The following is a 27,301-nucleotide window of genomic DNA, read 5'->3' on the forward strand; positions in this document are numbered from 1 at the left end:
GCAGAGTGTTCCAGCTTGTATTTATACTGCCGCTCTGTATGTAGCTTCTGACAGGCTGCGCAAGGAGACCTGTATCTCCGGAACCATATATGATAGCAGCCCCATTTTTTAACCAGTGCTGGGGTGGGTCTTTAGCTACCTACCCACCAAATATGGGGTCTCTGTGACTCCTGGTCGCCGAGCTACAATCCTCAAAGTCAATCTTTTTTTTTTTTTTTTTTTTTTTTTTGGGCAAATGGGCCTATCTTGAGAAAGGGGCCTGGAGCTGCAGCTCCAATAGCCCCTATGTTAATCCGGCCCTGAGCGGGCGCACACCCACTGTGTACAGCGTGACCGTGCCCACGGGATCCGCAGACTCGATGTCTGCCAGTCTCCTGGCGATTGTGTCATGGAGCCGCAGAACGGGGAAGTGCCTATGTAAACAAGGCATTTCCCTGTTCTGCCTTGTGACATAACAGAGCTCACTGCTACCTGTCATCAGAAGTGGTGATCGCTGTCATGTGACTAGTAGCCTATCCCCCCACAGTTAGAATCACTTCCTAGGACACACTTAACCCCTTCATCACCCCCTAGTGGTTAACCCCTTCCCTGCCAGTGTCATTTACACAGTAATCAGTGCATTTTTATATCACTGATCGCTGTATAAATGACCATGGTCCCAAAATAGTGTCAAAAGTGTCCGATGTGTCCGCCATAATGTCACAGTCACGATAAAAATTGCAGATTGCCGCAATTACTAATAAAAAAATATATATAATAAAAATGCCATAAAACTCACCACCATTTTGTAGACGCTATAACTTTTGCACAAACCAATCAATATATGCTATTTTTTTTTTTTACCAAAAATATGTAGAAGAATACATATAGGCCTAAACTGAGAGGGAAAAATATATATATATATATATTTTTGGGGGGTATTTATTAAAGCAAAAAGTAAAAAATATTGTGTTCATTGTTATTGTGTTGCCCTTTTTTGTTTATAGCGCTAAAAAATAAAAATCACAGAGGTGATCAAATACCACCAAAAAAAAGCTCTATTTCTGGGAAAAAAAGGACGTCAATTTTGTCTGGGTGCAACGTCGCACAACCGCGCAATTGTCAGTTAAAGCGACGCAGTGCCGAATCGCAAAAAGTGCTCTGGTCAGGAAGGGGTTAAAATCTTCCGGAGCTGAAGCGGTTAAATGACATTGATTTTTGCCTGGAATTCAGTGTTAATTCTACATGGAAAAAGACCTGGACGTTCAATGCCGGTTCACACTATGTGGTGCGGGAATAGTATGCAAATTTTGAAAGGGAATCGCATCGCATTCCTGTTCAAATTACATGCGATTGTTCAGCAGTGCAATTTGAGCCATTATTCTGCGTGGGCTCGAATTGCACCAAATCTGCAAAAACGCGCAGGACCCTTTTTTTTGTTCGCACCCATGTAATCCGATTCTGCTAATTGCACAGATTTCGGGGGCAGCGATGCGGAATGGGGATACGGCATGGAATTCGCACCGCATTAATGTGAACCGGGATTAAAAGACTGGGTATGCCAAAGTGTTCTCTTTTTTTTTTTTTTTTTTGGTGAAGTATTTAGTCACTTTATGAAAACATTTTAGCCTTCAGAATGATATTTACAGATTAATAAACCTACCATAAAACACACAGCATCGTCATCAAATGTATGTGGCCATCCCACTGCCATATCTGCTGGTTGGTTCAGCTGTCTATCTTCCAGACTATTTTAGTTCTGCCCATCCCTGTGAATATCTGCTACTTCTACATATTGGCATCCGGCTAGAGAACTCGGGATAACCTGCAATGTATCTGGCATTTACATACATTAATAGAATACAAGTGATCCTATACTCCCAGCTTCTAGAAATTAAAGTAACAGTCGCCTTCCTCTGGGGACTACCGTCTGGATAATCTGCTGTTCAAAGCCTGCTTTCCTTACCTTTCATCTTTTATCCTATTTCACGGCTGACCTCCGGGACCATCAGTAAAGGCCTGACTCTTTTACAATTTAATGAGGATTTTTAATTGCTAAGTGGGTTACACCAATCCTGTGCTGCAGCTTATAGGAAAGATTTACATTCACCTCTAATATGTAAAGGGAGAAAATAACAGTCACTTCTCCTGCTATAAAAACAAATCATCTGTGAGTATATCTTATCTTGGCTTGGGTCCAGGCAGATTTACCATCCTTATATATGAAAAGCTATTTACCTGTCTCTTCATCGTGTTTTTTCAATATGTCGATTGGCAGTAAAGCTAGCGATCAATATCAGGTTTCAGCCCACTAACAATCTGTGCAGTTTCTGCAGTTTGTTTTGCATAGCAATGTGCATTATTGCTCCTTTAAAGGTTATGGGTAACGCGCAAAACTATAGTTGACGTGCAGATTTGTAAATTTTTTTTTTTACTTTGGTCATTTGCTTTTTTTTTATCTGGTACCCCTCTCCCTCCCTATAGGGACTACATAGTTACAGCCAGGGCTGGTGCTACCACTAGGCAAACTATGCAGCCACCTAGGGCGCCCTGCTGCCTAGGGAGCCCGGCCACTGGTGTTATTACTCTCTTCTCTCTGCAGCAAGCAACTAAGTTTCAGCATCAGCAGGCAGCCGCCGCTCTGTTCACACATAGTGTCAGAGGCACGGTGGTGGTGGAGGACTGTGTCTGTGTCCCAACTCCTGAATGAATGTAAGAAACATTCATTGATGAGCACTCGTAGGTTGCATTTGATGGGCGCTGGTAGGCTACATTTGATGGGCGCTGGTAGGCTACATTTGATGAGCACTGGTAGGCTACATTTGATGGGTGCTGGTGAGGCTGCATGGATGGGCGCTGGTGAGGCTGCATGGATGGGCGCTGGTGAGGCTGCATTTGATGGGAGCTGGTTAGGCTACATTTGATGAGCGCTGGTAGGCTACATTTGATGGGCGCTGGTGAGGCTGCATGGATGGGCGCTGGTGAGGCTGAATTTGATGGGCGCTGGTTAGGCTGCATTTGATGGGCGCTGGTGAGGCTGCATTTGATGGGCGCTGGTGAGGCTGCATTTGATGGGCGCTGGTGAGGCTGCATTTGATGGGCGCTGGTGAGGCTGCATTTGATGGGCGCTGGTGAGGCTGCATTTGATGGGCGCTGGTGAGGCTGCATTTGATGGGCGCTGGTGAGGCTGCATTTGATGGGCGTTGGTGAGGCTGCATTTGATGGGTGCTAGTGAGGCTGCATTTGATGAATGCTGGTGAGGGTGCTTTGGTGGGCACTGGTGAGGCTGCATTTGATGAGCACTTCATTAAAAAGGCGGAGTATACATGGGCAGGGCAAAGGGGGTGGGGTCATGGGTGGAGCCAGGGGGGGCGGAAAAATGAGGTTTCACCTAGGGTGTGAAAAATCCTTGCACCAGCCCTGGTTACAGCTGAAGTTTAACCCCTTCGCACCTAATGCTAGTGATGGCCGAACGGTTCGCCCGGCGGTCGTTTCGCGGCGAATTTCCGACATTCGCGGTCCGCACGTTCGAACGCCTTTTTCCGTCGTTCGCCGCGGCGGACTTACGTGTTTAATGTATACAAGAACTTTAACCTTTGGTGACACGTTTATCATGTGATACAGGACAGCCAATTGAGACATGACAGCACATGGACACTTGTACATTCCCCCTAACCTATAAATACACCCGATCCGGTGGCCATTTTACATTCTTTCTTCTGTTAAGATAGGGACAGGTTCCTGTGTGGAGTAGGGAGAGATAAACCACTAGCTATTTGGTACACAAAAGTTCTTTTCAGGACTGGTATAGGTGTTAGGTGTTGATAGGTTTGCTGTGCTGCTGATTCTTGCAGCAGCCTGAGTGTCTTTTGTTAGTTTAGAGAAAGGGAAAGGACGGTGTATGCTACAGGGACAGCCAGATTAGTCTTTCATCATCATCATCATCATCATCATCATTAGCTGTTACTATCAAGGTCCACAAAAGAGCTGTTCCAGTAACCACTAATCGTTCTCTTTTTTTGCCAATTTGTATAGGGACAGGAAGGAAGCAGTGTTGTCAGGCAGTGAGGGTAATTTTAAAGACTTGCTGTTATTATTAGTTCCACAAAGGTTCTTTTCAGGACTGGTATCAGTGGTACAGTAATAGGCTTGTACATGTATAATATTCTTTCTTCCAAATATAGAAAGGATATTATACTTGACTGCTGCCCTTCTGCTGCAGTCTGCTAAACATTCACAACTCACTTGTTCCACAAAAGTTCTTATAAGGACTGGTAACTTGGTATAGGGTGCTACGGTACATAGGCTTGAGTGCGGTACAGTCTGCTGTTCTGTAAGGACCGCTATCGGTCCACAATAGATAGGGTTGACGTGCACCACTGCTGACCGCTGCCCTATACTGCAGCAGTCCTTCAGCGGTATAGGGACTGACGTACAGTCTGCTAATCACTAACACACAACCTGCTTGTTCCACAAAAGTTCTTATAAGGACTGGTAACTTGGTATAGGGTGCTACGGTACATAGGCTTGAGTGCGGTACAGTCTGCTGTTCTGTAAGGACCGCTATCGGTCCACAATAGATAGGGTTGACGTGCACCACTGCTGACCGCTGCCCTATACTGCAGCAGTCCTTCAGCGGTATAGGGACTGACGTACAGTCTGCTAAACACTAATACACAACCTGCTTGGTCCACAAAAGTTCTTATAAGGACTGGTAACTTGGTATAGGGTGCTACGGTACATAGGCTTGAGTGCGGTACAGTCTGCTGTTCTGTAAGGACCGCTATCGGTCCACAATAGATAGGGTTGACGTGCACCACTGCTGACCGCTGCCCTATACTGCAGCAGTCCTTCAGCGGTATAGGGACTGACGTACAGTCTGCTAAACACTAATACACAACCTGCTTGGTCCACAAAAGTTCTTATAAGGACTGGTAACTTGGTATAGGGTGCTACGGTACATAGGCTTGAGTGCGGTACAGTCTGCTGTTCTGTAAGGACCGCTATCGGTCCACAATAGATAGGGTTGACGTGCACCACTGCTGACCGCTCACCTATACTGCAGCAGTCCTTCAGCGGTATAGGGACTGACGTACAGTCTGCTAATCACTAACACACAACCTGCTTGTTCCACAAAAGTTCTTATAAGGACTGGTAACTTGGTATAGGGTGCTACGGTACATAGGCTTGAGTGCGGTACAGTCTGCTGTTCTGTAAGGACCGCTATCGGTCCACAATAGATAGGGTTGACGTGCACCACTGCTGACCGCTGCCCTATACTGCAGCAGTCCTTCAGCGGTATAGGGACTGACGTACAGTCTGCTAATCACTAACACACAACCTGCTTGTTCCACAAAAGTTCTTATAAGGACTGGTAACTTGGTATAGGGTGCTACGGTACATAGGCTTGAGTGCGGTACAGTCTGCTGTTCTGTAAGGACCGCTATCGGTCCACAATAGATAGGGTTGACGTGCACCACTGCTGACCGCTGCCCTATACTGCAGCAGTCCTTCAGCGGTATAGGGACTGACGTACAGTCTGCTAAACACTAATACACAACCTGCTTGGTCCACAAAAGTTCTTATAAGGACTGGTAACTTGGTATAGGGTGCTACGGTACATAGGCTTGAGTGCGGTACAGTCTGCTGTTCTGTAAGGACCGCTATCGGTCCACAATAGATAGGGTTGACGTGCACCACTGCTGACCGCTGCCCTATACTGCAGCAGTCCTTCAGCGGTATAGGGACTGACGTACAGTCTGCTAAACACTAATACACAACCTGCTTGGTCCACAAAAGTTCTTATAAGGACTGGTAACTTGGTATAGGGTGCTACGGTACATAGGCTTGAGTGCGGTACAGTCTGCTGTTCTGTAAGGACCGCTATCGGTCCACAATAGATAGGGTTGACGTGCACCACTGCTGACCGCTGCCCTATACTGCAGCAGTCCTTCAGCGGTATAGGGACTGACGTACAGTCTGCTAAACACTAATACACAACCTGCTTGGTCCACAAAAGTTCTTATAAGGACTGGTAACTTGGTATAGGGTGCTACGGTACATAGGCTTGAGTGCGGTACAGTCTGCTGTTCTGTAAGGACCGCTATCGGTCCACAATAGATAGGGTTGACGTGCACCACTGCTGACCGCTCACCTATACTGCAGCAGTCCTTCAGCGGTATAGGGACTGACGTACAGTCTGCTAATCACTAACACACAACCTGCTTGTTCCACAAAAGTTCTTATAAGGACTGGTAACTTGGTATAGGGTGCTACGGTACATAGGCTTGAGTGCGGTACAGTCTGCTGTTCTGTAAGGACCGCTATCGGTCCACAATAGATAGGGTTGACGTGCACCACTGCTGACCGCTGCCCTATACTGCAGCAGTCCTTCAGCGGTATAGGGACTGACGTACAGTCTGCTAATCACTAACACACAACCTGCTTGTTCCACAAAAGTTCTTATAAGGACTGGTAACTTGGTATAGGGTGCTACGGTACATAGGCTTGAGTGCGGTACAGTCTGCTGTTCTGTAAGGACCGCTATCGGTCCACAATAGATAGGGTTGACGTGCACCACTGCTGACCGCTGCCCTATACTGCAGCAGTCCTTCAGCGGTATAGGGACTGACGTACAGTCTGCTAAACACTAATACACAACCTGCTTGGTCCACAAAAGTTCTTATAAGGACTGGTAACTTGGTATAGGGTGCTACGGTACATAGGCTTGAGTGCGGTACAGTCTGCTGTTCTGTAAGGACCGCTATCGGTCCACAATAGATAGGGTTGACGTGCACCACTGCTGACCGCTGCCCTATACTGCAGCAGTCCTTCAGCGGTATAGGGACTGACGTACAGTCTGCTAAACACTAATACACAACCTGCTTGGTCCACAAAAGTTCTTATAAGGACTGGTAACTTGGTATAGGGTGCTACGGTACATAGGCTTGAGTGCGGTACAGTCTGCTGTTCTGTAAGGACCGCTATCGGTCCACAATAGATAGGGTTGACGTGCACCACTGCTGACCGCTGCCCTATACTGCAGCAGTCCTTCAGCGGTATAGGGACTGACGTACAGTCTGCTAAACACTAATACACAACCTGCTTGGTCCACAAAAGTTCTTATAAGGACTGGTAACTTGGTATAGGGTGCTACGGTACATAGGCTTGAGTGCGGTACAGTCTGCTGTTCTGTAAGGACCGCTATAGGTCCACAATAGATAGGGTTGACGTGCACCACTGCTGACCGCTCACCTATACTGCAGCAGTCCTTCAGCGGTATAGGGACTAAGAGTTTTGTCACAGGGTCATTTAAAAAATGACATGCAGAGGAAGAGGCAGGCCCTTCCGCAGGGGTGGTAGGGGTAGGGCAGGAGCAACAGGCTTGAGCCAAAGTGGGAAGTTGCAGAAGGTGCGTTCAATTACTTTAAAGGATGCACCAGACTTGGTTGAGTGGCTCGCTCAGCCTTACTCTTCTGCACCCTCCTCATCCTCTCGATCTGCACCCTCTTCTTCACTCTCTGCTATGTGCACCCCCAAAGACACTACCACCAACAACACGACCACCACCACCACCACCACATACCTTCCGCTTGAGTCACTGGAATTATTTTCCGATCCATATCAAGAGGACATTTCTGATGCGCAGCCACTCTTGGTATTGGATCAGGAAGAGGAGGTAGCAACAAGCGCTACTCAGCAGTCTGACGCCAGTACCCAGATCAGCCCAAGGAGGAGGTTGGTCCCCGGTGTTGCTGCCTACTCTACTTATAGCGGTGGGGAAGGTGACGTTGATGATGACGTGTCTAGTGATGTCACGTGGGTGCCCACAAGAGAGGAAGAGGAGGGGAGTTCAGAGGGAGATATGGACCAGCAGATAGGGAGGAGAAGCAGCAATGACTTACATTGCACAGCAGGGACAAAGCAGACTGCAAATGTATCAGGAGCGAGTCATCGACCATGTACGGTCACATCTGGCGCTCCCAGGACACCGGCACATGGCTCCGCAGTGTGGGCTTTTTTTAACGTGTCCGCTGCTGACAATAGCGTTGCCATCTGCAATCTTTGCAGTCAACGCGTTAGTCGCGGTAAGCCCAATACTCACCTAGGGACGACCGCCTTAAGAAGGCACATGAGCAGCCATCACCGAGCCCAGTGGGAGCAACGGAACACACAAAGCCACACTGCAGGCTCTCACCGTCCAGCCTCGTCTTCTACTTCTCCTTCTCCTCTCTCCTCACAATTGTCCTCCACTCCACCTTCCATCACGCCAAGCTCACATTTTTCTGCAAAAAGGCAGGCTTCCGTGGGCCTAATGTTTGAGCGTAAAAAAATGATGACGCCGGATAACCCTCTTGCCCAACGGTTGGCGGCTGGCTTGTCAGAACTCATAGCCCGCCAACTACTGCCATATAAACTGGTGGACTCGGAGGCCTTTCGCAAATTTGTGGCCATTGGAACACCACAATGGAAGGTCCCAGGAAGGAAGTATTTCTCAGAGAAGGGCATCCCAGAGCTATATGGCCATGTTCAGCGGCAAGTGAATGTATCTCTGGCACACAGTGTCGGTGCCAAGATACATCTGACCACAGACACGTGGTCTAGCAAACACGGGCAGGGAAGGTATATCAGTTTTACTGCCCACTGGGTGAACCTTCTGACGGCCGTCAAGCATGTAACCCGTGGCACCCGTGTAGATTTGGTTTTACCGCCACGGATTGCATGCAGGCCTGACTCTTCTTCTCCTCCTCCTACTCCATCCTCCTCCCTCTCCTCCTCAGCTGCCTCCTCCTTTTCCGCTGCTAGCGTCTCTTCCACTGCACCGCCCAAGCTCCCCAGAACCTATTCCACATGCCAGGTGAGACGTTGCCATGCCGTGCTGCGTCTGTTGTGCCTGGAAGCAAAGAGCCACACTGGCCCGGCACTCCTTTCAGCTTTGCGTTCACAGGCAGATGAGTGGCTAACACCGCTCAATTTGACAGTTGGTAAAGTGGTGTGTGACAACGGTGCCAATCTGCTTAGCGCATTGAAACAGGGCAAAATCACGCACGTGCCGTGCATGGCACACGTCTTAAACTTGGTCGTGCAGCGATTCCTTGTCAAATACCCTGGGGTCCAGGACATCTTGCGGCAGGCAAGGAAAATCTCGGCCCATTTCAGAAGATCTTACACGGCCATGGCTCGCCTTGCTGACATTCAGCGGCGACACCATCTGCCGGTCAGACGTCTTATTTGCGATTGCCCGACGCGATGGAACTCAACCTTCTATATGCTTGATAGGCTGCTCCAGCAGAAACGTGCAGTTAACGTCTACCTGTATGAACTCTGCGAAAGAAACGGTTCTGGGGAGCTGGGTTTTTTTTCACCGCGCCAGTGGCTGCTCATGCGCGACACATGCAGACTTCTGCGGCCATTTGAGGAGATCACCAAACTGGTCAGTCGCAGCCATGGCGCCATCAGTGACATGGTACCTTATGCCTTCTTTCTGGAGCGTGCATTGCGTCGTGTCATTGATCAGGCTGTGGAGGAGCAGGAGCGGGAAGATGAGGAAGTCGCAATGCTGGATGAATTCCCAGGGGGGGCTACTCTATCTGAGACAAGTCAACAACAGGAGTCTGATGAGGAGTCAGAGGAGGATGGTGCCGGGGCGGATGAGCAGGAGCAAGAAGAGCATGCTTTAAACCTTTCTGGGATCCCTGTTGTGCGAGGATGGGGAGAGGAGAATGAAGAGGACGACATTATCCTGGATGATGAGCAGGAGCCAGGCCACCACACCGCTTCCACTTTAGTGCAAATGGGGGCCTTCATGCTCCAGTGTTTTAATAGGGACCCCCGTATAAAAAGCATGAGGGTCAAGGACCAGTACTGGGTGGCAACGTACTTAGACCCCCGGTACAAACACAAAATGGCGGAAATGTTACCGCCGTCGCAGAGGGCTGTCAGAATGCAGCACTTCCAGGCCTTGCTTCGAGAAATGCTGCATTCTGCTTTTGCGTGCGCTGGCAGAGGAGCAATTCCCACTCCCAGAGAAGGATTTGCGGGTACCAATCCAACAGCGCCTGCAAGAAGAGGCCGGTTTGAAGATGTGTTGGTGACTTCGGATATGAGGTCATTCTTTCAGCCGACCCATCGACAGGTGTCATCCGGATCCAGCATCAGGGAACGCCTAGACCGTCAGGTGTCCGACTACATTGGGTTAACGGCCGATGTGGACGCTCTGAGGAGTGATGAACCCCTAGACTACTGGGTGGGCAGGCTTGACCTCTGGCCAGAGCTTGCCCAATTTGCAATCGAACTGTTGGCTTGCCCCTCATCCAGTGTCCTGTCCGAAAGGACGTTCAGCGCAGCAGGGGGGATTGTGACCGATAAGCGTACTCGCCTAGCTCACCACAGTGTTAACTACCTCACATTTCTAAAAATGAATGAGGCATGGATCTCGGAGGAATTCAACACATGTGATCAGTAGACCATGTATATGTCTATAAACAATTTTTGGAATCAAGCACACAGACCTTCTTAATTCATTTGGCTCACTTCCCTGACCCAAAAAAGCACACCGTACTATATGCCCCTACCCTCCTCTTTGAAGAGGTTGAGCGGTGTCATATTTCTACTGGGGCTGCTTATTATGAGGGGTTCCCACCATCCCTGTGCTGTGCTGACTTCCTCCTGGGTGTTCTTATTATGAGGGGCTCCCACCATCCCTGTGCTGTGCTGACTTCCTCCTGGGGGTTCTTATTATGAGGGGATCACACCATCCCTGTGCTGTGCTGACTTCCTCCTGGGGCTGCTTACGGTGCTGCTGTCAGCGCTGTATGTCACGGAGCTGCTGTCAGCGCTGTATGTCACGGAGCTGCTGTCAGCGCTGTATGTCACGGAGCTGCTGTCAGCGCTGTATGTCACGGAGCTGCTGTCAGCGCTGTATGTCACGGAGCTGCTGTCAGCGCTGTATGTCACGGAGCTGCTGTCAGCGCTGTATGTCACGGAGCTGCTGTCAGCGCTGTATGTCACGGAGCTGCTGTCAGCGCTGTATGTCACGGTGCTGCTGTCAGCGCTGTATGTCACGGAGCTGCTGTCAGCGCTGTATGTCACGGAGCTGCTGTCAGTGCTGTATGTCACGGAGCTGCTGTCAGCGCTGTATGTCACGGAGCTGCTGTCAGCGCTGTATGTCACGGAGCTGCTGTCAGCGCTGTATGTCACGGTGCTGCTGTCAGCGCTGTATGTCACGGAGCTGCTGTCAGCGCTGTATGTCACGGAGCTGCTGTCAGCGCTGTATGTCACGGAGCTGCTGTCAGCGCTGTATGTCACGGAGCTGCTGTCAGCGCTGTATGTCACGGAGCTGCTGTCAGCGCTGTATGTCACGGTGCTGATGTCAGTGCTCTGTATTACGGTGCTGCTGTCAGTGCTCTGTATCTCCTGCACCCTCTTGTTTGCCTACCCTGGTCCCTGACCTTCCCTCTCCTCCATTGCCTTCATTAGCTCCATAGTCCTGAATTGTCAGAACAATTTCCCAAATAAAAAAAAAATGCTTGTAGTTATCGATCCCAAATTCACCTCATACATGTATTATGCTATTGTCCAGGTGGTGGGACTACGTGCTACCCCCTAATAATTACCCCGTGGCCGCAAATTCGACCTAAAGGTTTGCGAAATTCGCCTCCCATTGAAGTCAATGGAGCCCGCGGCGAACGGTCGTTTTCGCGAACGTTTGTGTCCGTTCGCGTTTCGCGTTCGCGAAACGTCCCGTCGGAAGTTCGTCCATCACTACCTAATGCCACGTACACACGATCAGGCATTGATCGGACACATTCCGACAACAAAATCCATGGATTTTTTTCTGACAGATGTTGGCTCAAACTTGTCTTGCATACACACGGTCACACAAAGTTGGTCAGAAATTGCGAACGTCAAGAACGTGGTGATGTACAACACGTACGCCGAACCAAGAAAAATTAAGTTCAGTAGCCAGTGCGGCTCTTCTGCTTGATTCCGAGCATGCGTGGAACTTAGTAATTGTAATGTATTGTAATGTAAACATCCCTTTTATAATAGAAAAAAAATATGACAGGACCTATTAAATATGAGATCTGGGGTCAAAAAGACCTCTCATATTTACACAAAAATACAATAAAAAATAAATAAATAAATTCTCATTTAAAAAAATGATTTAAAAAAAATGGTGGAGGTGACGTTTTGACGTCGCTTCCGCCCTGCAGTGTCATGGAGACAGGTGGGGGCTATCTTCCCCTCACTCGTCTCCATGCACAGCCACCGAGAGGACTGGATCGCCTCTGCCGGCTCCAGCAAGCAAAGTGATCTTGCAGCGAATCCGTCACAGACACCACTTTCATCCTGTAGCCCACCACCGGCCGAACGCAAGGATACCAGGGTTATGGCAGCTAACTGCTGCCATAACAACGATATCGGTCCTCAAAGTGAGGACGTATATTGGCGCTCGGCAAGTGGTTAAAGGGGCACTCTTTATGGCTAGAGGAAAAGAGATTTCATCTCCAAATACCAAAAGGTTTCATCACAGTAAGCCCTTGTACACACGATCGGAGATTCCGACGGAATATGTCCGATCGGACCGTTTGGTCGGATATTCCAACTGTGTGTGGTCTGCATCGGACTGTTTCCATTGGAATATCCGTCGGACCAAATTTTCCAATTTGCCGGAAATATTTTCCGACAAAATGCTCCGATCGGACATACTCCGATCATGTGTAGAGAATTCCGATCGGACAAAGTGCCACGCGCGCTCAGATCAAATTCCTACATCAAAGCTATTGGCTACTAGCCTGAACGTAGTCCCATCGTAACAAAATTGCGTCATCACGTTCTGAAAGATCGAATTTTCCGACAACTTTGTCCGACCGTGTGTATGCAACAGTTTCGGACAAAATCCGTCGGACAAAATCCAACGGATTTGGTTGTCGGAATCTCCAACCGTGTGTACAAGGGCTTAGAGCTGTGGAATGTGGAATTATTATTATTATTATTATACAGGATTTATATAGCGCTGATTCTGGCCAGCTCAGTGAATTGCTTTAAAAAAGGCCTGGATTCTTTCTTAAATGTACAAAATATAACTGGATACTAACATTTATAGGTAAAGTTGATCCGGGGAAAATCTGATTGCCTCTCGGGGGATCAGGAAGGAATTTATTTTCCCCTGCTGGAGCAAATTGGATCATGCTTTGCGTTTTTTTTTTTTTTTTTTTTTTGCCTTCCTCTGGATCAACTGTAGGCATAGGATTGTGTGTAAAGGATTGTATATATATATATATATATATTTTTTATTTTTCATTTTATTGTTTGAACTAGATGGTCTTTTTTCAACCTGACTAAACATGTAAAGGTTCTTTGCACTCTGCAGTGGTTTTGCTGGCGCTCCTGGCTCCTCCTCTTCAGCTAGTGCCCCCAATAGCATGCCACTTGCTATAAGACATACAGAGCCGTGGCTCAGCCCCATCCCCACTCTCTCCTCATTGGCTCACTGGTTGTGTTTGACAGTAGCGGGAGCCAATGTCTCCCAGTGCTGTCTCAGCCAATGAGGAATGAGAGACCCGGGAGAAGCTCAGCTCTCGTGCACATAGCTGGATCGAGAGGGAGCTCAGGTGAGTATGGGGGGGGGGGGTGCTTCACACAGAAGGTGTTTTACCTACATGCATAGAATACATTAAGGTGAAAAACTTGGAGCCTTTAAAACCACTTTAAGAGAATATATTAAATGATGGATTTTACGGGTGACTATAAACCCCCACCAATTCAAGCATCCCATTACTCACTGGGGTTTTATTTTTAAAATATATAAATGGCTGACCGGTTCACTTTAATTTTTCAATTGTCAGATGCATTCTGATCACATGTGCTTGTGGCGTTTGTATCTATTTTTTATATTTGAGTACACCTAAAATCTTTTGCACTGTTTCTCTGAGTTCTGTTGGATGCGGTCGTACTTATTTAAAATGGCTCCAGAAATAAATGAACAAATACATGCATTGAACAAACCTTGCAACTATGTGTTCTTTCCTAAAGAAAAAATGAAACTATTTTTAGAAGCATTGAATCATAAGTTACATCAGAACTATCATCAAATCTATGTATCCTTGGAGCTGTGAGCTATTATTGCAGAATTCTTTCAGTTGTATAATGAGCCAGAAATCTGACTTTTTAGATGGTGACTTAAAGGAAATCTGTCCTAAGAGACATGGAGGCTGCCAATGCTTACCTGTCCTTTGGAAAATACTGATTGCCTGGCAGTCCTGCTAAAACACAAACTCAAAACAAATATGCAGACAAAGACATCTGACTTTCCTGATCTGCACACTTTCTGCAAGCAATGAAGACAACATTGGGTGCCATCATGTGCCCACAACAAGCATTTTAAACAAGACTTTTTTTTTTTTGTTTCTGATCATGCACAGTCTTTTTTTTTTTTCTTCAGATTTTTCTCGTACCAGAATCATACAAAATGGTACATATTGAACAAAAATCGTTCGTTCTGTTCCCGTACGGGAAACATTTTGAAGTCTGTGCTTTCGGAGTTTTTAGTTCAGAAGGTTGGAATCAGCTGTCGAAAGTTGTGTACGATTGTTCCGCAAATGAAAATGGCCCTATTTTCTTATAATGTGTACCAGGGTTTACTCTCAGCAATCTCATTGCATGATAACCAGAAGTGCTGACTCCATCAGTGCTCCACTCACAGCTAAACGTCAATACCAGTCTTATTTATCACTATAAACAGCCACCCAGACTTGCATAGACTTACCTTCCCTGAGTGATCTTATGGAGGGGTTTAGAATGGACTGTAGTTTTCAGTAGTATATTACTGAATAACATAAAGGGAGATCTATAGATACTTTATGCAGACAGTGCTTTAGTGTGAGTTGCTTGTTATGAATGTAGTTGAACCTTAGGCTTCCCATAGGGATAAGATGACAGATCTGGCACCCTGGTTCCTGTGCAATCTATTAAGCAGATCTCCTGCCCATCCACTGCCAATTCATAAATCTCCTACTCATCCACTGCCAATTCATAGTTATAGCAATAGCATAATATTGTACATGACAGAGCTGTTTGTGCCCATACAAACCCATGGTAGTTCCACAAGGTGATCAGTGCATATGTTCCAACAACCTCTTGATGGCTGTGGCCACACTACTTTTTTTTTTTTTTCTTCAGAATTCTGACTTATATCAGCTCTGAGAAATGAAAGTGATTCTAAAGGAAAGTTTTTATACATTTTATACCTACCTGCTCTGTGCAATGGTTTTGCACAGAGCAGCCCAATCCTCTTCTTTTTACGTCCCCCATCGGCGATCCTGGCCCCAGCCCCCTGCCAATTCCCCCCTATAACAAGCCTCTTGCTATGGGCACATTTGAGGAGGCTCACTCCTGAGCCACACTCTGTGTACATTTGCACTCGACCCTGTCCTTCGCTCCCTCTTCATTGGTTCACTGGCCGTGATTTACAGCTGCAATGTAATGCATAGAATGTTTAAGGCAGATAAAAACCTTGAGTCTTTAGAGTCACTTTAAATCTACTTTTTTTTTTACATTTTTATTTTTCAGTTTATTTAGAATCCTAGAGATTTTCCATAACTATGTTTGTAGGTAGGGGTTTTTACCCATTTTACTGAGGTTCCACCTCTGGGTGATGCTAGTGGTGGAGTACTGTCCCCCATTTTATAATCAGGTGTGAGAGGAGTCTTAAACAGGAGTAAAGGTTACACCAACTTACAATATGTACTGTAGGTTTGTAGCCTGGAAGGGAGTGTGCCCTTTGGGGCTTGGCTGATAAGAGTCTCTTGACTCTTTAAAGGGCCCGTAGCAGAGGGGACTCAAGGTGGAGGAAGTGGGAGATGGCTGGACTTTCTGAGTTCAAGGTTACTGCATTGAATTGCACTGCACTGAAAGCCTGAAATGTAGAATTGAAGAAGTGGCTGTACAGAATTGGTAAAAGGCTATTTGTGTGGATATCCTTAATTTAAAGAAGGTTAGCCTCAGGTTAGGCAAAAATGTGGGTACTACAAAGATGGTGCCTTTTTGGGCCTGTAGTATTTAAGACACAATCTGGTGAAGTGTCTCCCATGTACAGGTGTGCACATACCCTATCTGAATAACAAGAAGCAGGGCAGAGTCCTTGACCAGCTTGGCAGGAACTGGCAAGAAATCAAGACTGCCTATCCGTAATCAGCTGGATAGGGTATGCCACCACCTGTGGATGATGTGTCAGCTTCACTGGTTGCAGAAGTGCCAGAGGAGCAGTGTGAGAAGGAGGAAGCGCGTGCAGTATCAAAATCATTCAGTTGTGTGCCATGTGGGCTGAGGATGGTAGCCAGGATGACCCAATTCAGCCTTTGGGGGCAGTACATCTAAGCTCTCCTGATCTTGTTCCCTAAGCAAAAGGGTTCCCCCAATGCTATCAGGGTTTATCTGTCCTTGGTCTGTGGGGAGCCTGTAGATAAAGACTGGAAGGTACCTGCCCTGATACCTCTGATGAAGAGATTGTTAAGCAAAGCTGGCAGCAAGGAAACGGCAGACTCTAGCATTTGTGTTTGTGACCAAGCAGCAGGAACTGGAGCAACAGACAAGGGATCCCGTGGGTCAGAAGGTTGCAGATGTGGCTGTGTCACAGACGATGGCTGCTGGAGTTGTTAAGGATGTCCCAGGAGCTTTGTGGGAGTCCAGCTGGCCCAGAGAGGCAAGTGGAGCTGCACTATTACCGGACATTTCCTAAACGGCTTGTGGGCATGTGCGCCCTAGTTATAGTGGGAGAAAAGCTCAACAGTGCTGAGGAGGCTGTGTAATCCGAAAGCAGTATAGACTAAAAATTCCCCTGTGTTCCTAAAGCCCATTTTTATGGTCATTGAGGTGGAGCAGTTTATGAGAATGCGATTTGAGAGCACTTGTGTGTACCCAGGATCATGAGTATTCATGCGGGGGACTCTGACGCCATCCACTTGTTCCACTGATATTACATTGAGTGGAACTATGGGAGACATGTTTTTAAAGACAAAGCAGTGCTGTCCCGGCTGGGATATAGGCCGCATCCTATCACCGGTGCATGGAGGGTGTTTCCTGTTCTCAGTTACTAAACATAAATCCCTCTGTTTTATTTATAAGGCTTTTATAAAAGTACCATTGATATTCTTTTTATATCATGTATATTTTTATAACTTATACGGTTCATAACAGTGAAGTGACTGGCCAGGTGTAAAATCTGTATGTTATACCGTTTGAAACATGTTTAAAGTCTCTGCGGGGAATATTGTTTTATATGCCTTGTACTCACTGCCATATTGAGTATATGTTCACGCTATACGTTGTTTTGTTTGGGTAATGTCATCCATGCCAGTCTATGTTAATGTAGAGAGTTTTAGGTCAACTCTGAGTGATGCTAGTGGATGGAGTACTGTGCCCCTTTAAAATTAGGTGTGGGGGGAGTCTTAGACAGAAGTATGGAAGAGGTTACCCCTGACTTACAATATGTAGGTTTGTAGTCCTTCGGCTAGAAAGGATTGCGTCCTTCGGGGCTGGGCTGATGAGAGACTTTGAGATGGCCTATGGCAGAGGGGACTGTAGAAAGTGGGAAAGGTGGCTGGACTTTCTGAGTTGAAGGTTACTGTACAGAATTGTTAACTTGCTACCTCACAGTAAAAGCGTTAAAAGGCCATTCATGTGGCCATTAGGCCAGGAAAAATGTGAGTACTACAATGAAGGTGAACGCTAGGCCTGGAGCATGTAAGACATATGGTGGATTTTCCCCCATGTACAGGTGTGTGCACCCCTATCTGAAGGAGATGTGAGGGCAAATCCCTTTACCAACTCGGCAGGAGCTGGCCCTGAATCAGAGCTCTGTCTACACGTTTATGTTATATAATATGATTACTTTTTTTATGTTCCTGTCACCATATTTGCAAAGGGTTTTAATTAAACAGAAGTTTGGAGCTCCAGGTTAGACTTTTCAGTTTATTCAGTGGACACTGCTATGGGAAATATCAGGTGAATGCCTTTTGACTCTGCATCTTTAAATCTGATTTGCTGCTTTTTTCTTTAAAAAATGTGTTGCACTATATCTGCCAATATAAGATGTATTTGTTGGTGTTCCACACTTTCTTCCGCTGCAAGTTACCTCTTCTACAGCAGCCATTTGTAAACCAGGGTGCTCAGGTACCCTGTGGTACCTTCAAGTTTCTTCAGGGATGCCTTGGCAAAATGCCTAAAAATTGCCCAAAATTTGCTTACAAGCCAACGGTGGATCAAGCCTGCCTTTTAGTTACACTAAAGTAGAAAATCAAGCGAACATTCGTCTGATTTTTCTCAATGTTTCACAGCAATTTGGAAATGATGAAAGAAAATCCGTATGAAAATTCTTACGAATATTCTCGTACGACAAAGGCTTTTTTTGTTGATTATTATTTCTGATCATGCTCAGTCTTTCTTTTCTGATTTTTATTTTTTTTTTCATACGAAAATCTTCCCGAAATTCCCGAAAATATTCCCAAAAATTCCTTCGGGAATTTTCGTACTAAAATTTGGAATTGGCTGTCGAAACTTGTGTGTACATACTATACAAAAATCATATGAAAATTATTTGGATGGAAATGGTTGCCTGATTTTCGTGCGTACGAGCCTTTAGTTACAGGTTTTCGTTGTGTACTATTAGAATCTTCTAGCCACCGGCATCCTAACAACCATTAATGTCATCTCTTGACAAGGAGGACATCGGCCATCTTCATTCTTGTTTACCTCTCCCCACACCTCTCTGTCAGCACTGGGGTCACATTAGCTGAGTAAGGGACCAAAACATTGGAATATTAGTCAGTACCAGTGTGCATAGGTGTGTTTGCTTTGGAAGAAAAGAAAAATAAACACCTCTGACATTGGGTGCCCTATATGTGTGAATGTTGCTGCGTTTATGAAAATCTATTAATTTTTGTTTTTTACATTTTAGAATGGGATGCCTTATTTTTAAAGTGTGCCTTGACCGAAAAAAGGTTGAGAAACACTGTTCTGAAACATTGAACTTGAAGCAGAGCAAGAAATGATTATTTTTCTTTTAATAATTTATCAAACTAACAAAACCATATACATTGTAATATCACTAAGGAAAAAATTCTAGTTCTGATTCACTAAACTGCAAAGTACAAAAATGGCTTACAAACATTTTCCCAGGAAACCTGGGCTGTGTTCACATACTTTCACCTGCTGAAATGCCAGAATGCAAGCATAGTAAAGTGATGTCAAGGAGAGTTTTACTGGAAGATGATTGGGGGACTTTGATGTAGCTAGACAGGCCAGCTCTGAGGAGCCATGGTAAGCAGGGGTGTCTATCTGACTTCACTCCTACCCTTTTGATTAGGAAATAATTCATGTTATAGAGTAGTGTAAAGGCTAGCCATACACGTTTCCATTTCTCTCATCTAGCCCCTGTGTGGCTGAACAAGAGAAATCAATAGATTCTTTCATCCATGTTGTTTTGCATGGATGGAGAAATCTTGATTTCTCCCACTCAGTTCCTGCCAGCTATTGTACTCTGACAAATGATAAAATAATGCTGCACTAGGATTTGCCTGGCGCTTCTCTTCCTTTTTTTGCCTTCCTTTTGCATAGTGATCACGTCCCCCAGCCCACACCTGAAGCAGGCTCTCTCCCTTTGCAGCATTTGTTTCAGAAACTCAGAGTTAATAGGGGCGCAGCCCCTAGAACTCTATTTTCAACTTGTTTATTTACGGACTTTGATCGATTTTTTTTTTTTTTTTTTTTTTTAACAAAAACTTTTCATTTTTTTTTATTACATTTTTACCTCTACAATATATTTTTATTGTTGCTATTGATGAACCAGCACCACCACCACCTGCATGCCCTCACATCATTTTTCATATTCAGGAATTTCAGCTCTGATTATTACACCAGTGCTTCATGTGTGTGTGTTTTTTCTAATGTTCATTTTCATCCTCACAACTGTAGCTCACTGGATATTTTATCTTTTTTGGACCATTCTTTGTATACCCTAGAAATGGTTGTGTGTGAAAATCCCAGTAGAACAGCAGTTTTTGAAATACTCAGACCAGCCCGTCTGGCGCCAACAACCATGCCACGTTCAAAGACATTGGCTGATTAGCAATTTGTGTTTCCAAACAATTGAACAAGTGTACCTAATAAAGTGGCTGGTGAGTTTATGTATTAGCAATGTGCAGTTTTTATATTTGTCATTTATAATTTAAAGCTAATCGGGTAATGTAAATAAATGTAATGTAAACATAATGTAAAATAGGTACATAAGACTACCTACCTACCCATCAACTTCTTAGAGGCAGTTGACACTCTGGCCTGCCTTTCTTCCAAAATTAACCCTATATGTGCCTAACACAGCACCTTAAAATTGAAAGCTCAAGGGAGATTGTGGAAGATACCCTTAGGTAGGTACCACATGTGCAGGCACATCAATCACTTCCATCATTTCCAGTGTAGGCACTTTATAATAATGTATGTGTACTCTTAACATCTTACTGAACTAACAGGAATGCACCTTCAAGCAACTGGGCACATTTCCACAATGTTTTGCAAACAGTTTGCATTGGAATTTTTTAATAAAAATGAAACTTCAGTCTAAGAAAAGAGAACATGCTATTTTAATATTATTTTTCAAGTGGGTATCTGTTAATTACTGCATTACACCACTTGAAGAAGCAGAGCTTACAATCTATGTGACATTTACAAATTATTACTTCCTCCTACAATTTTTTTTTTGTAAATATCTACATGTTTTGTGTCCTTTCTGTGTGTATGCATTTATTACATCTTGTTTAGATGCTCTGTTCTGATATCCTGGAAGACGCCTGTTGAGCTGTTCTCTTAATCTGTGGACGTTAATACGGTTTTGTTTCCTTTCTTCCTAGCAGTGACCTGTAATATCCTGTCTACTAAATCCCTTCCTACCTCCAAGTGAACAGACGCTCCGATCACACGCAGGGACAAGGATACTGACTGCTCTACTGCACATTGCAACTGACTGAGAAGACCCCATCACTTTCTACACCCTTCCAACCATCTCTGAGGCTGATGTTGTTCTAATACAAATGGCTCTTAAACTTTTTGTTCTTCTGCTGCTCTGTGGAAGTACTGGTTCGGAAAGACCCCTTTCTTATAACAGTGCCCCAGAGCCTCTGGATTTTGGATTTGTACCCACTGGAACATATGACACCAGTGCCGATCATGACCCCGGGGCGATAGGCTTACTGTTTCACATAGTCCAAGGATTCCTGTATATTGTACAGCCAAATGCATTCCCTCAAGGTAAGTGCAGATTGTTCACTTTCTTACGTTATTCACCTATCAGTGGGTCCTTTTTGGTTTCTTTGCCTTTAAAAATTAAAGTATCTGCTAAAGTAAACCCTAGCAGTCAACCAAAAATCACATTTTGTGCATTGACTACTCTAAAAAAAAATGAATTTGGGAATCTCATTGGTTGCAGTAGGTCGCTACTGTATACACTATATCATTGCTCTTGGTATCGAATGTTGGTTTTAGGATTAGGACAGTCAAATATGCATGCAACAGACATCTATGATTTTTCTTATAGAATTTATGGCTATGAGTTCAGATCCTGATTTTGAAGACTGTCCTCTTTTGTTTGCTGAACAGAATGATTTTTCAATTTATCTGTGACCGGTGTAGAAGATAACAGTTGGAAGTAATCGTAAATGCTTCACCTACTGTATATTACCTAGTTACTTATGTTGATGCGTGGATCTAATTGATGGTAATGGTAGTAAAAACTGAATAAATAACGGCACATCTAGGGTTATGCTACTCCAATTTTCCTTTGTGTTGATAAGCTTGTATCAAAGGTGGTCATAATGATTGTCAATACTAAAACAGGTCTCGAAGCAACGTAAAAACTGGTCTTCGAAAAAAAAAGAACAAAGTGCCATTTGAGTGCCTAGTATAACAAAATTATGTTTCATAGCTCTGCGAAACGCCAGTACTAAAGTTTATAATAGACTGGTCATTTAGGAGCAATAGTTTTAAATATGTTTATCAGATAAGAAGGTAGTATATTTTATTTACTAAAAAGCTGGGCAGTGATCCATCCATAGCAGTTCTGGAAAAGCCCTAGGAAAAGGTGAATATGCTGCAGTCTGTAGATCGATATTCAAATCAATACTTGCTGAAAAAGAAATAAAAAACTACCCAGAATCGCAACACAAGAAACATTAATCTGACAACATCAGCCTGTGCTAGTGTTTCAAGAAAACCCCTTAGGACTTTAACCTATTATGAATATTTATCAGTTGTCGTTTAACCTATTTGAGACAGATGTTTTGGTGGATTGGGGTGCAGATAGTTGATATGCTGCTCTTAATCTGACCACAGATTTACTAATTATTACGTGTAGGGTATTAGCATAACCCATACATAACTTTATTTAATTCCCCTTTTTTTTTACAGGGGTTTTACTGTAAGTTGTTTTGTATCTTCCATCCCCACCCACTCTATAAGCAACCAGAAGGAGCTGATCCTGTTATAGCTTATGTCCTCTTGGCAGATTAAAAGCCAAATCCACTGGACATAATACACTCCTGAAGTGCTATTGTTTTTCACTGTGTCTACCTCACTAAAAAGTAGCACTGCAGGTGGTATCTGGAATTGTGACTCCTAAGCCCAAAGAAACCTACTAAAAAATGGCTAATCCCTTTGGTTTGGATTTTACATAATTAAAAAGAAAGACCTATTTCATTTGTTTTGAAGATGTAAAGGGTCCTTAATATAAAATTGACATATAATAAAGGGGCATGTGCGAACTGAGCAAACTGGTACTTGCATTTGGCATACGGGCAGAGTGGTTCAATGATGTCCAGGTAAAAGGCAGGCAGAGTTCAGAGAATAGTTGATATCTGATCTGAGGTCATACACCAGGAAATCCAATCTAACAGAGCAGACAAATGAGTAGCTTGGAAAACCTATTACAAACGCAATATCACAAGCCTGAGACCTCAGGCTTGGCTAGATTATATCAGGTTTGGTTTCCACCCAGAGTCTGGCCACAATCAATCGCCTTGCAGGTGGACAGACAGTCAAGGAGAATACCACAGCCAAAACCAGGATGCTGGACCCAACAGCTATGATGGAGCAGGAGTGCATACGCTCTTGACACTGACCATCACATTATACAGTGTGAGCTTGTTGGACATCTCATCTTGGACATTCAAAACTTTCGACGTTGATATTGGCATTAATATAGAGCTAAAACAATATAATGTAGCGCTAAAAAGTACTGTGAAAAACACATGTGACAAGTGATAAAAAAGAAAATAAATAAAGTCCAAATATTAAGTGAATAAGTGAATATAAAGAGTCCTTAGAATCCACATAGGACATAGGATGTGATGTTTCACATAATATGGAAGCTAAAGAGTGATCCTGGAGACATCTTAAGGCAGTGGATTCTAGGTAGAAACGAATAAGATGGGTACTCTTACCGAAACCATGAGGTCATACGTGCATATAGAGATAAATGGATCCCCACAGGTCTACCAGACGTTGGAATTACTGTAGGTCCTCTGGTCATAGGAGGAATGATCCGTATCGTCAACACGATTTCAATTTCTCCGGGGTCCCGATGGAATCGTCAGAAAAAATCAACTCCAACCAAAAACGAGGATGGTAGGTAAGGCCGAACTCATATAGAGGATCACATAGGGAACAAAAAAGAACAGCTGCTTTAGCCATAAGCCCACGTACACACGGTCGGAGATTTTGGCAACCAAATCCGTCGGATTTTGCCCTTCGGATTTAGTCCGACGGATTGTGTCCGAAACTGTTGCATACACACGGTCGGGCCAAGTTGGCGAAAAATCCGATCTTTCAGAACGTGATGACGTAATTTCGTTAAAATGGGACTACATTCAGGCTAGTAGCCAATAGCTTTGATGTAGGAATTTGATCTGAGCATGCGTGGCACTTGGTCCGATCAAAATTCTCTACACATGATCAGAATATGTCCGACCGGCCCAGTTGGTCGGGAAATATTTCCAACGTGTTGGAAAATTGGGTCCGATGGAGATTCGGACGGAATCAATCCGATGCATACCACACACAGTCGGATTATCTGACGACACGGTCCGATAAGACGCATTCCGACAGATTATGCGACCGTGTGTACAAGGGCTCAGAGGTGCCTCATCAGAGGTAATTTAGAAACACAATGATCACAGTGACAAAAGGGAAAACTATCACCGGAGAAGAACCCTGCACTCCACACTTTGTTGTACAGTATATCAGATTTTGTCAAAGCAGTTGAAAAGTATTTGGGAAAACTTAGGAGTCATCAGTGTGAAGCCATATTCTGAGCAGCATGTTTTAAAATGTATTTGAATATTGTAAAATTAACGGTATCCTTCACTGGAAGTACCTGTTCTCAGTAAAGAATGAAGGTCCATGTACTTTTAGCTATATAGGGGGAGATTTACTGAAAACGATTGCACTCTGGTGCAGCCGTGCATTGCAGCCAATCAGCTTCTAACTTTAGCTTGTTCAATAAGCTTTGACATTGAAAGTTGATTCGTTTCTATGCAGAGCTGCACCAGAACGGCACGCTCAAGTTTTAGTAAATTTTCCCCGTAATGTATCTCTTCACTAGAGTGCCTGGAAAAAAAAAAATAGTCAGCTGGTGATTCCACCTGGCGTCAGCCTAAAACTAAGACATTTTAGATGGTCAGAACATTTACTTATATAATAGTTATATTATTATTATTTTTATGATCTCAAATCATCGACACAGATAAACAGTACTTGCATGTATGGTTATTGCGCTGGATGTTTATAAATACATATACAGTGCTGTGAAAAAGTATTTGCCCCCTTCCTGATTTTTTTTTTTTGCACATTTCTCGCACTTAAATGATTCAAAACATTAAACAAATTTTAATATTACACAAAGATAACCGAAGTAAATCAAAGATACAGTTTTTAAATTATTTAATTTATTAAGGGAAAAAATCTGTTCAAACCTGCCAGGCACTATGTGAAAAAGTAATTGCCCCCCCCCCCCTTGCTGAATCATGAATGAAGTGTGATTAACCACAATTTTTTGGAAAGCTGAGTTAAATTTCACTTGCCAGACCTGTTGGATCAAGAAATGAAATAAATAGGAGCTGTCTGACAAAGTGAAGCACGCTAACAGATCATAAAAAGCCACACATCATGCCACAATCTAAAAAAAAATCAAGAACAGATTAGAAACAAAGTAATGTACATGTATTGGTCTAGGGAGGGTTTCAAAGCCATTTCTAAGGCTTTGGAACTCCAGTGAACCCCAGAGGAGAGCCATTATACACATATACAGATAACTTGGAACAGTGGTTAACCTTCCCAGGAGTTGGTGGCCTACAAAAATTACTCCAAGAGTATGACGACGACTCATCCAGGAGGCCATAAAAGAACCCAGAAAAACAGCTAAAGAACTGTAGGCCTCACTTGCCTCAGGTACAATCAGTGTTCATGATTCAACAATAAAAAAGAAACTGGGCAAAAATGGCATCCATGGGAGAGTTCCAAGGCCAAAGCCACTGCTGACAAAAAAGAACACAAAGGCTCATCTCACATTTACCAAAAAACATCTTGATTATCCCCAAGACTTTTAGGCAAATATTCTGTGGACTGATGAGACAGAAATTGAACTTTTTGAAAGGTGTGCGTCCCGTTACATCTTGCATAAAACGAATACATAATTTCATAACGAGAACATTTTACCAACAGTCAGACATGGTGGTGGTAGTGTGATGGTCTGGGGCTGCTTTGCAGCTTCAGGACCAGGACGACTTACCATAATTGATGGAACCATGAATTCTGAGCTCTACCAGAAAATCCTAAAGGAAAATGTCCAGCCATCAGTTCATGACCTCAAGCTCCAAATGGTTCAAACAAAGCAAAATGTAGGTTTTGGAGTGGCCTAGTCAAAGCCTGGACTTCAATCCAATTGAGATACTGTATCATGACCTTACACAGGCAGTTCATGCTGGAAAACCCTCCAATGTGGCTGAATTAAAACAATTCTGCAAATAAGAGTGGGACAAAGTTGTTCCACAGCAATGTGAAAGACTCATTTCCGGTTATTGCAAATGCTTGATTGCAGTTGTTGCTGCCAAGGTTGGCACATCCAGTTATTAAGTTTAGGGGGCAATTACTTTTTCGCATAAAGCCAGGCAGGTTTGGATAGCTTTTTTGCCTTAATAAATGAGAACATAATTTACAAAACTGCATTTTGTATTTACTGGGGTTATCTTTGTGTAATAATAAAAATGTTCTGAGTCATTTAAGTGTGACAAATATATAAAAAAAAGAATAATCAGAAAAGAGGCAAATACTTTTTTTATTTGGTGCTTCAGGCTTCCTTGAAGATACATTTGGAAAAAGTGCTGCACAATATATACCGTATATATATATTATATTCTGCGCTGTGTATATAAAAATATACACAGCGCATACCTAACCAATTTAATTAATTATTTAAACTTGATACTTGTTTTTAAGGGACAGAAGGGAGTCAGCTGCTAGCCTATGTAATGCATTTACTTGGGAATTAAATTTGTAGTAATGGTTTTACTATGTATATTTAGTATGTACCATAATCCATTCAGCAACCGTACAAATAATTTATCAAATACCCCAAGTTTCATTCACAGAAAAGGAATATTTAATGTTCACGCTGGTGGAATTAATTTGCTAGATAATTAAAAAATGGCTTGTCTGAGCATCCTCTGACAATTCTGATGAAAGTAGGTCAGTAGAAGAACCTGTTTTTGAGGCCAAGAAGAACGTCAGGTTACTTTTACTGAACTTTTTCGAATCTTTATACAATGTGACACACAAATGATAAAAAGTAAGAATGCTTTCAAATATACAAGTGTATAGAATGGAATAGAATAGAGTAGTTTTATTTTTATGAATTACCAAAATGTAAAAGTATATGAACAGAAGAAAAATCCAAACTAAATTAATATTTGGTGTGACCACCCCTTGCCTTCAAAACAGCATAATGTCTTCTATGTACACTTGCACACAGTTTTTGAAGGAACTTAGTAGGTAGAGTGTTCCAAACATCTTGGAGACCTAACCACAGATCTTGGATGTAGGCTCCCTCAAATCCTTCTGTCTTCATGTAATCCTAGACAGACTCGATGTTGAGAGCAGGACTCTGTGGGAGCAAAGCCATCCCTTCCAGGACTCTTTGTTGATCTTTACACTGAAGATAATTCTTAATGACATTGGTTGTATGTTTGGGGTTGTTGTCTTGCTGCAAAATAAATTTGGG

General features: G+C 44.0%; 1 protein-coding gene across 14 annotated transcripts in view; it reads left to right on the plus strand.

Annotated features, from left to right (window-relative positions):
• Nucleotides 1–27,301, plus strand: part of PROM1 (prominin 1) — a 377,121-nt gene that overhangs the window by 49,515 nt on the left and 300,305 nt on the right. For 13 of the 14 annotated variants that reach the window (XR_013272366.1, XR_013272373.1, XR_013272375.1 and 10 more), the window contains exon 2: nucleotides 20,886–21,282. Coding sequence is in view for 4 of the 14 variants with exons in the window: in XM_077477743.1 (XP_077333869.1) it covers nucleotides 21,066–21,282 (217 nt within the window). In the remaining 10 variants the exon portion in view is untranslated. The remainder of the gene's footprint in view (nucleotides 1–20,885; nucleotides 21,283–27,301) is intronic. The other variant, XR_013272367.1, reaches the window with a different exon arrangement.

The sequence above is a fragment of the Lithobates pipiens genome, unplaced genomic scaffold, assembly GCF_037356315.1.
Source record: "Lithobates pipiens isolate NorthernLeopardFrog02 unplaced genomic scaffold, aLitPip1_a1.2 Scaffold_13, whole genome shotgun sequence".
In the NCBI taxonomy this organism is placed as follows: domain Eukaryota; kingdom Metazoa; phylum Chordata; class Amphibia; order Anura; family Ranidae; genus Lithobates; species Lithobates pipiens.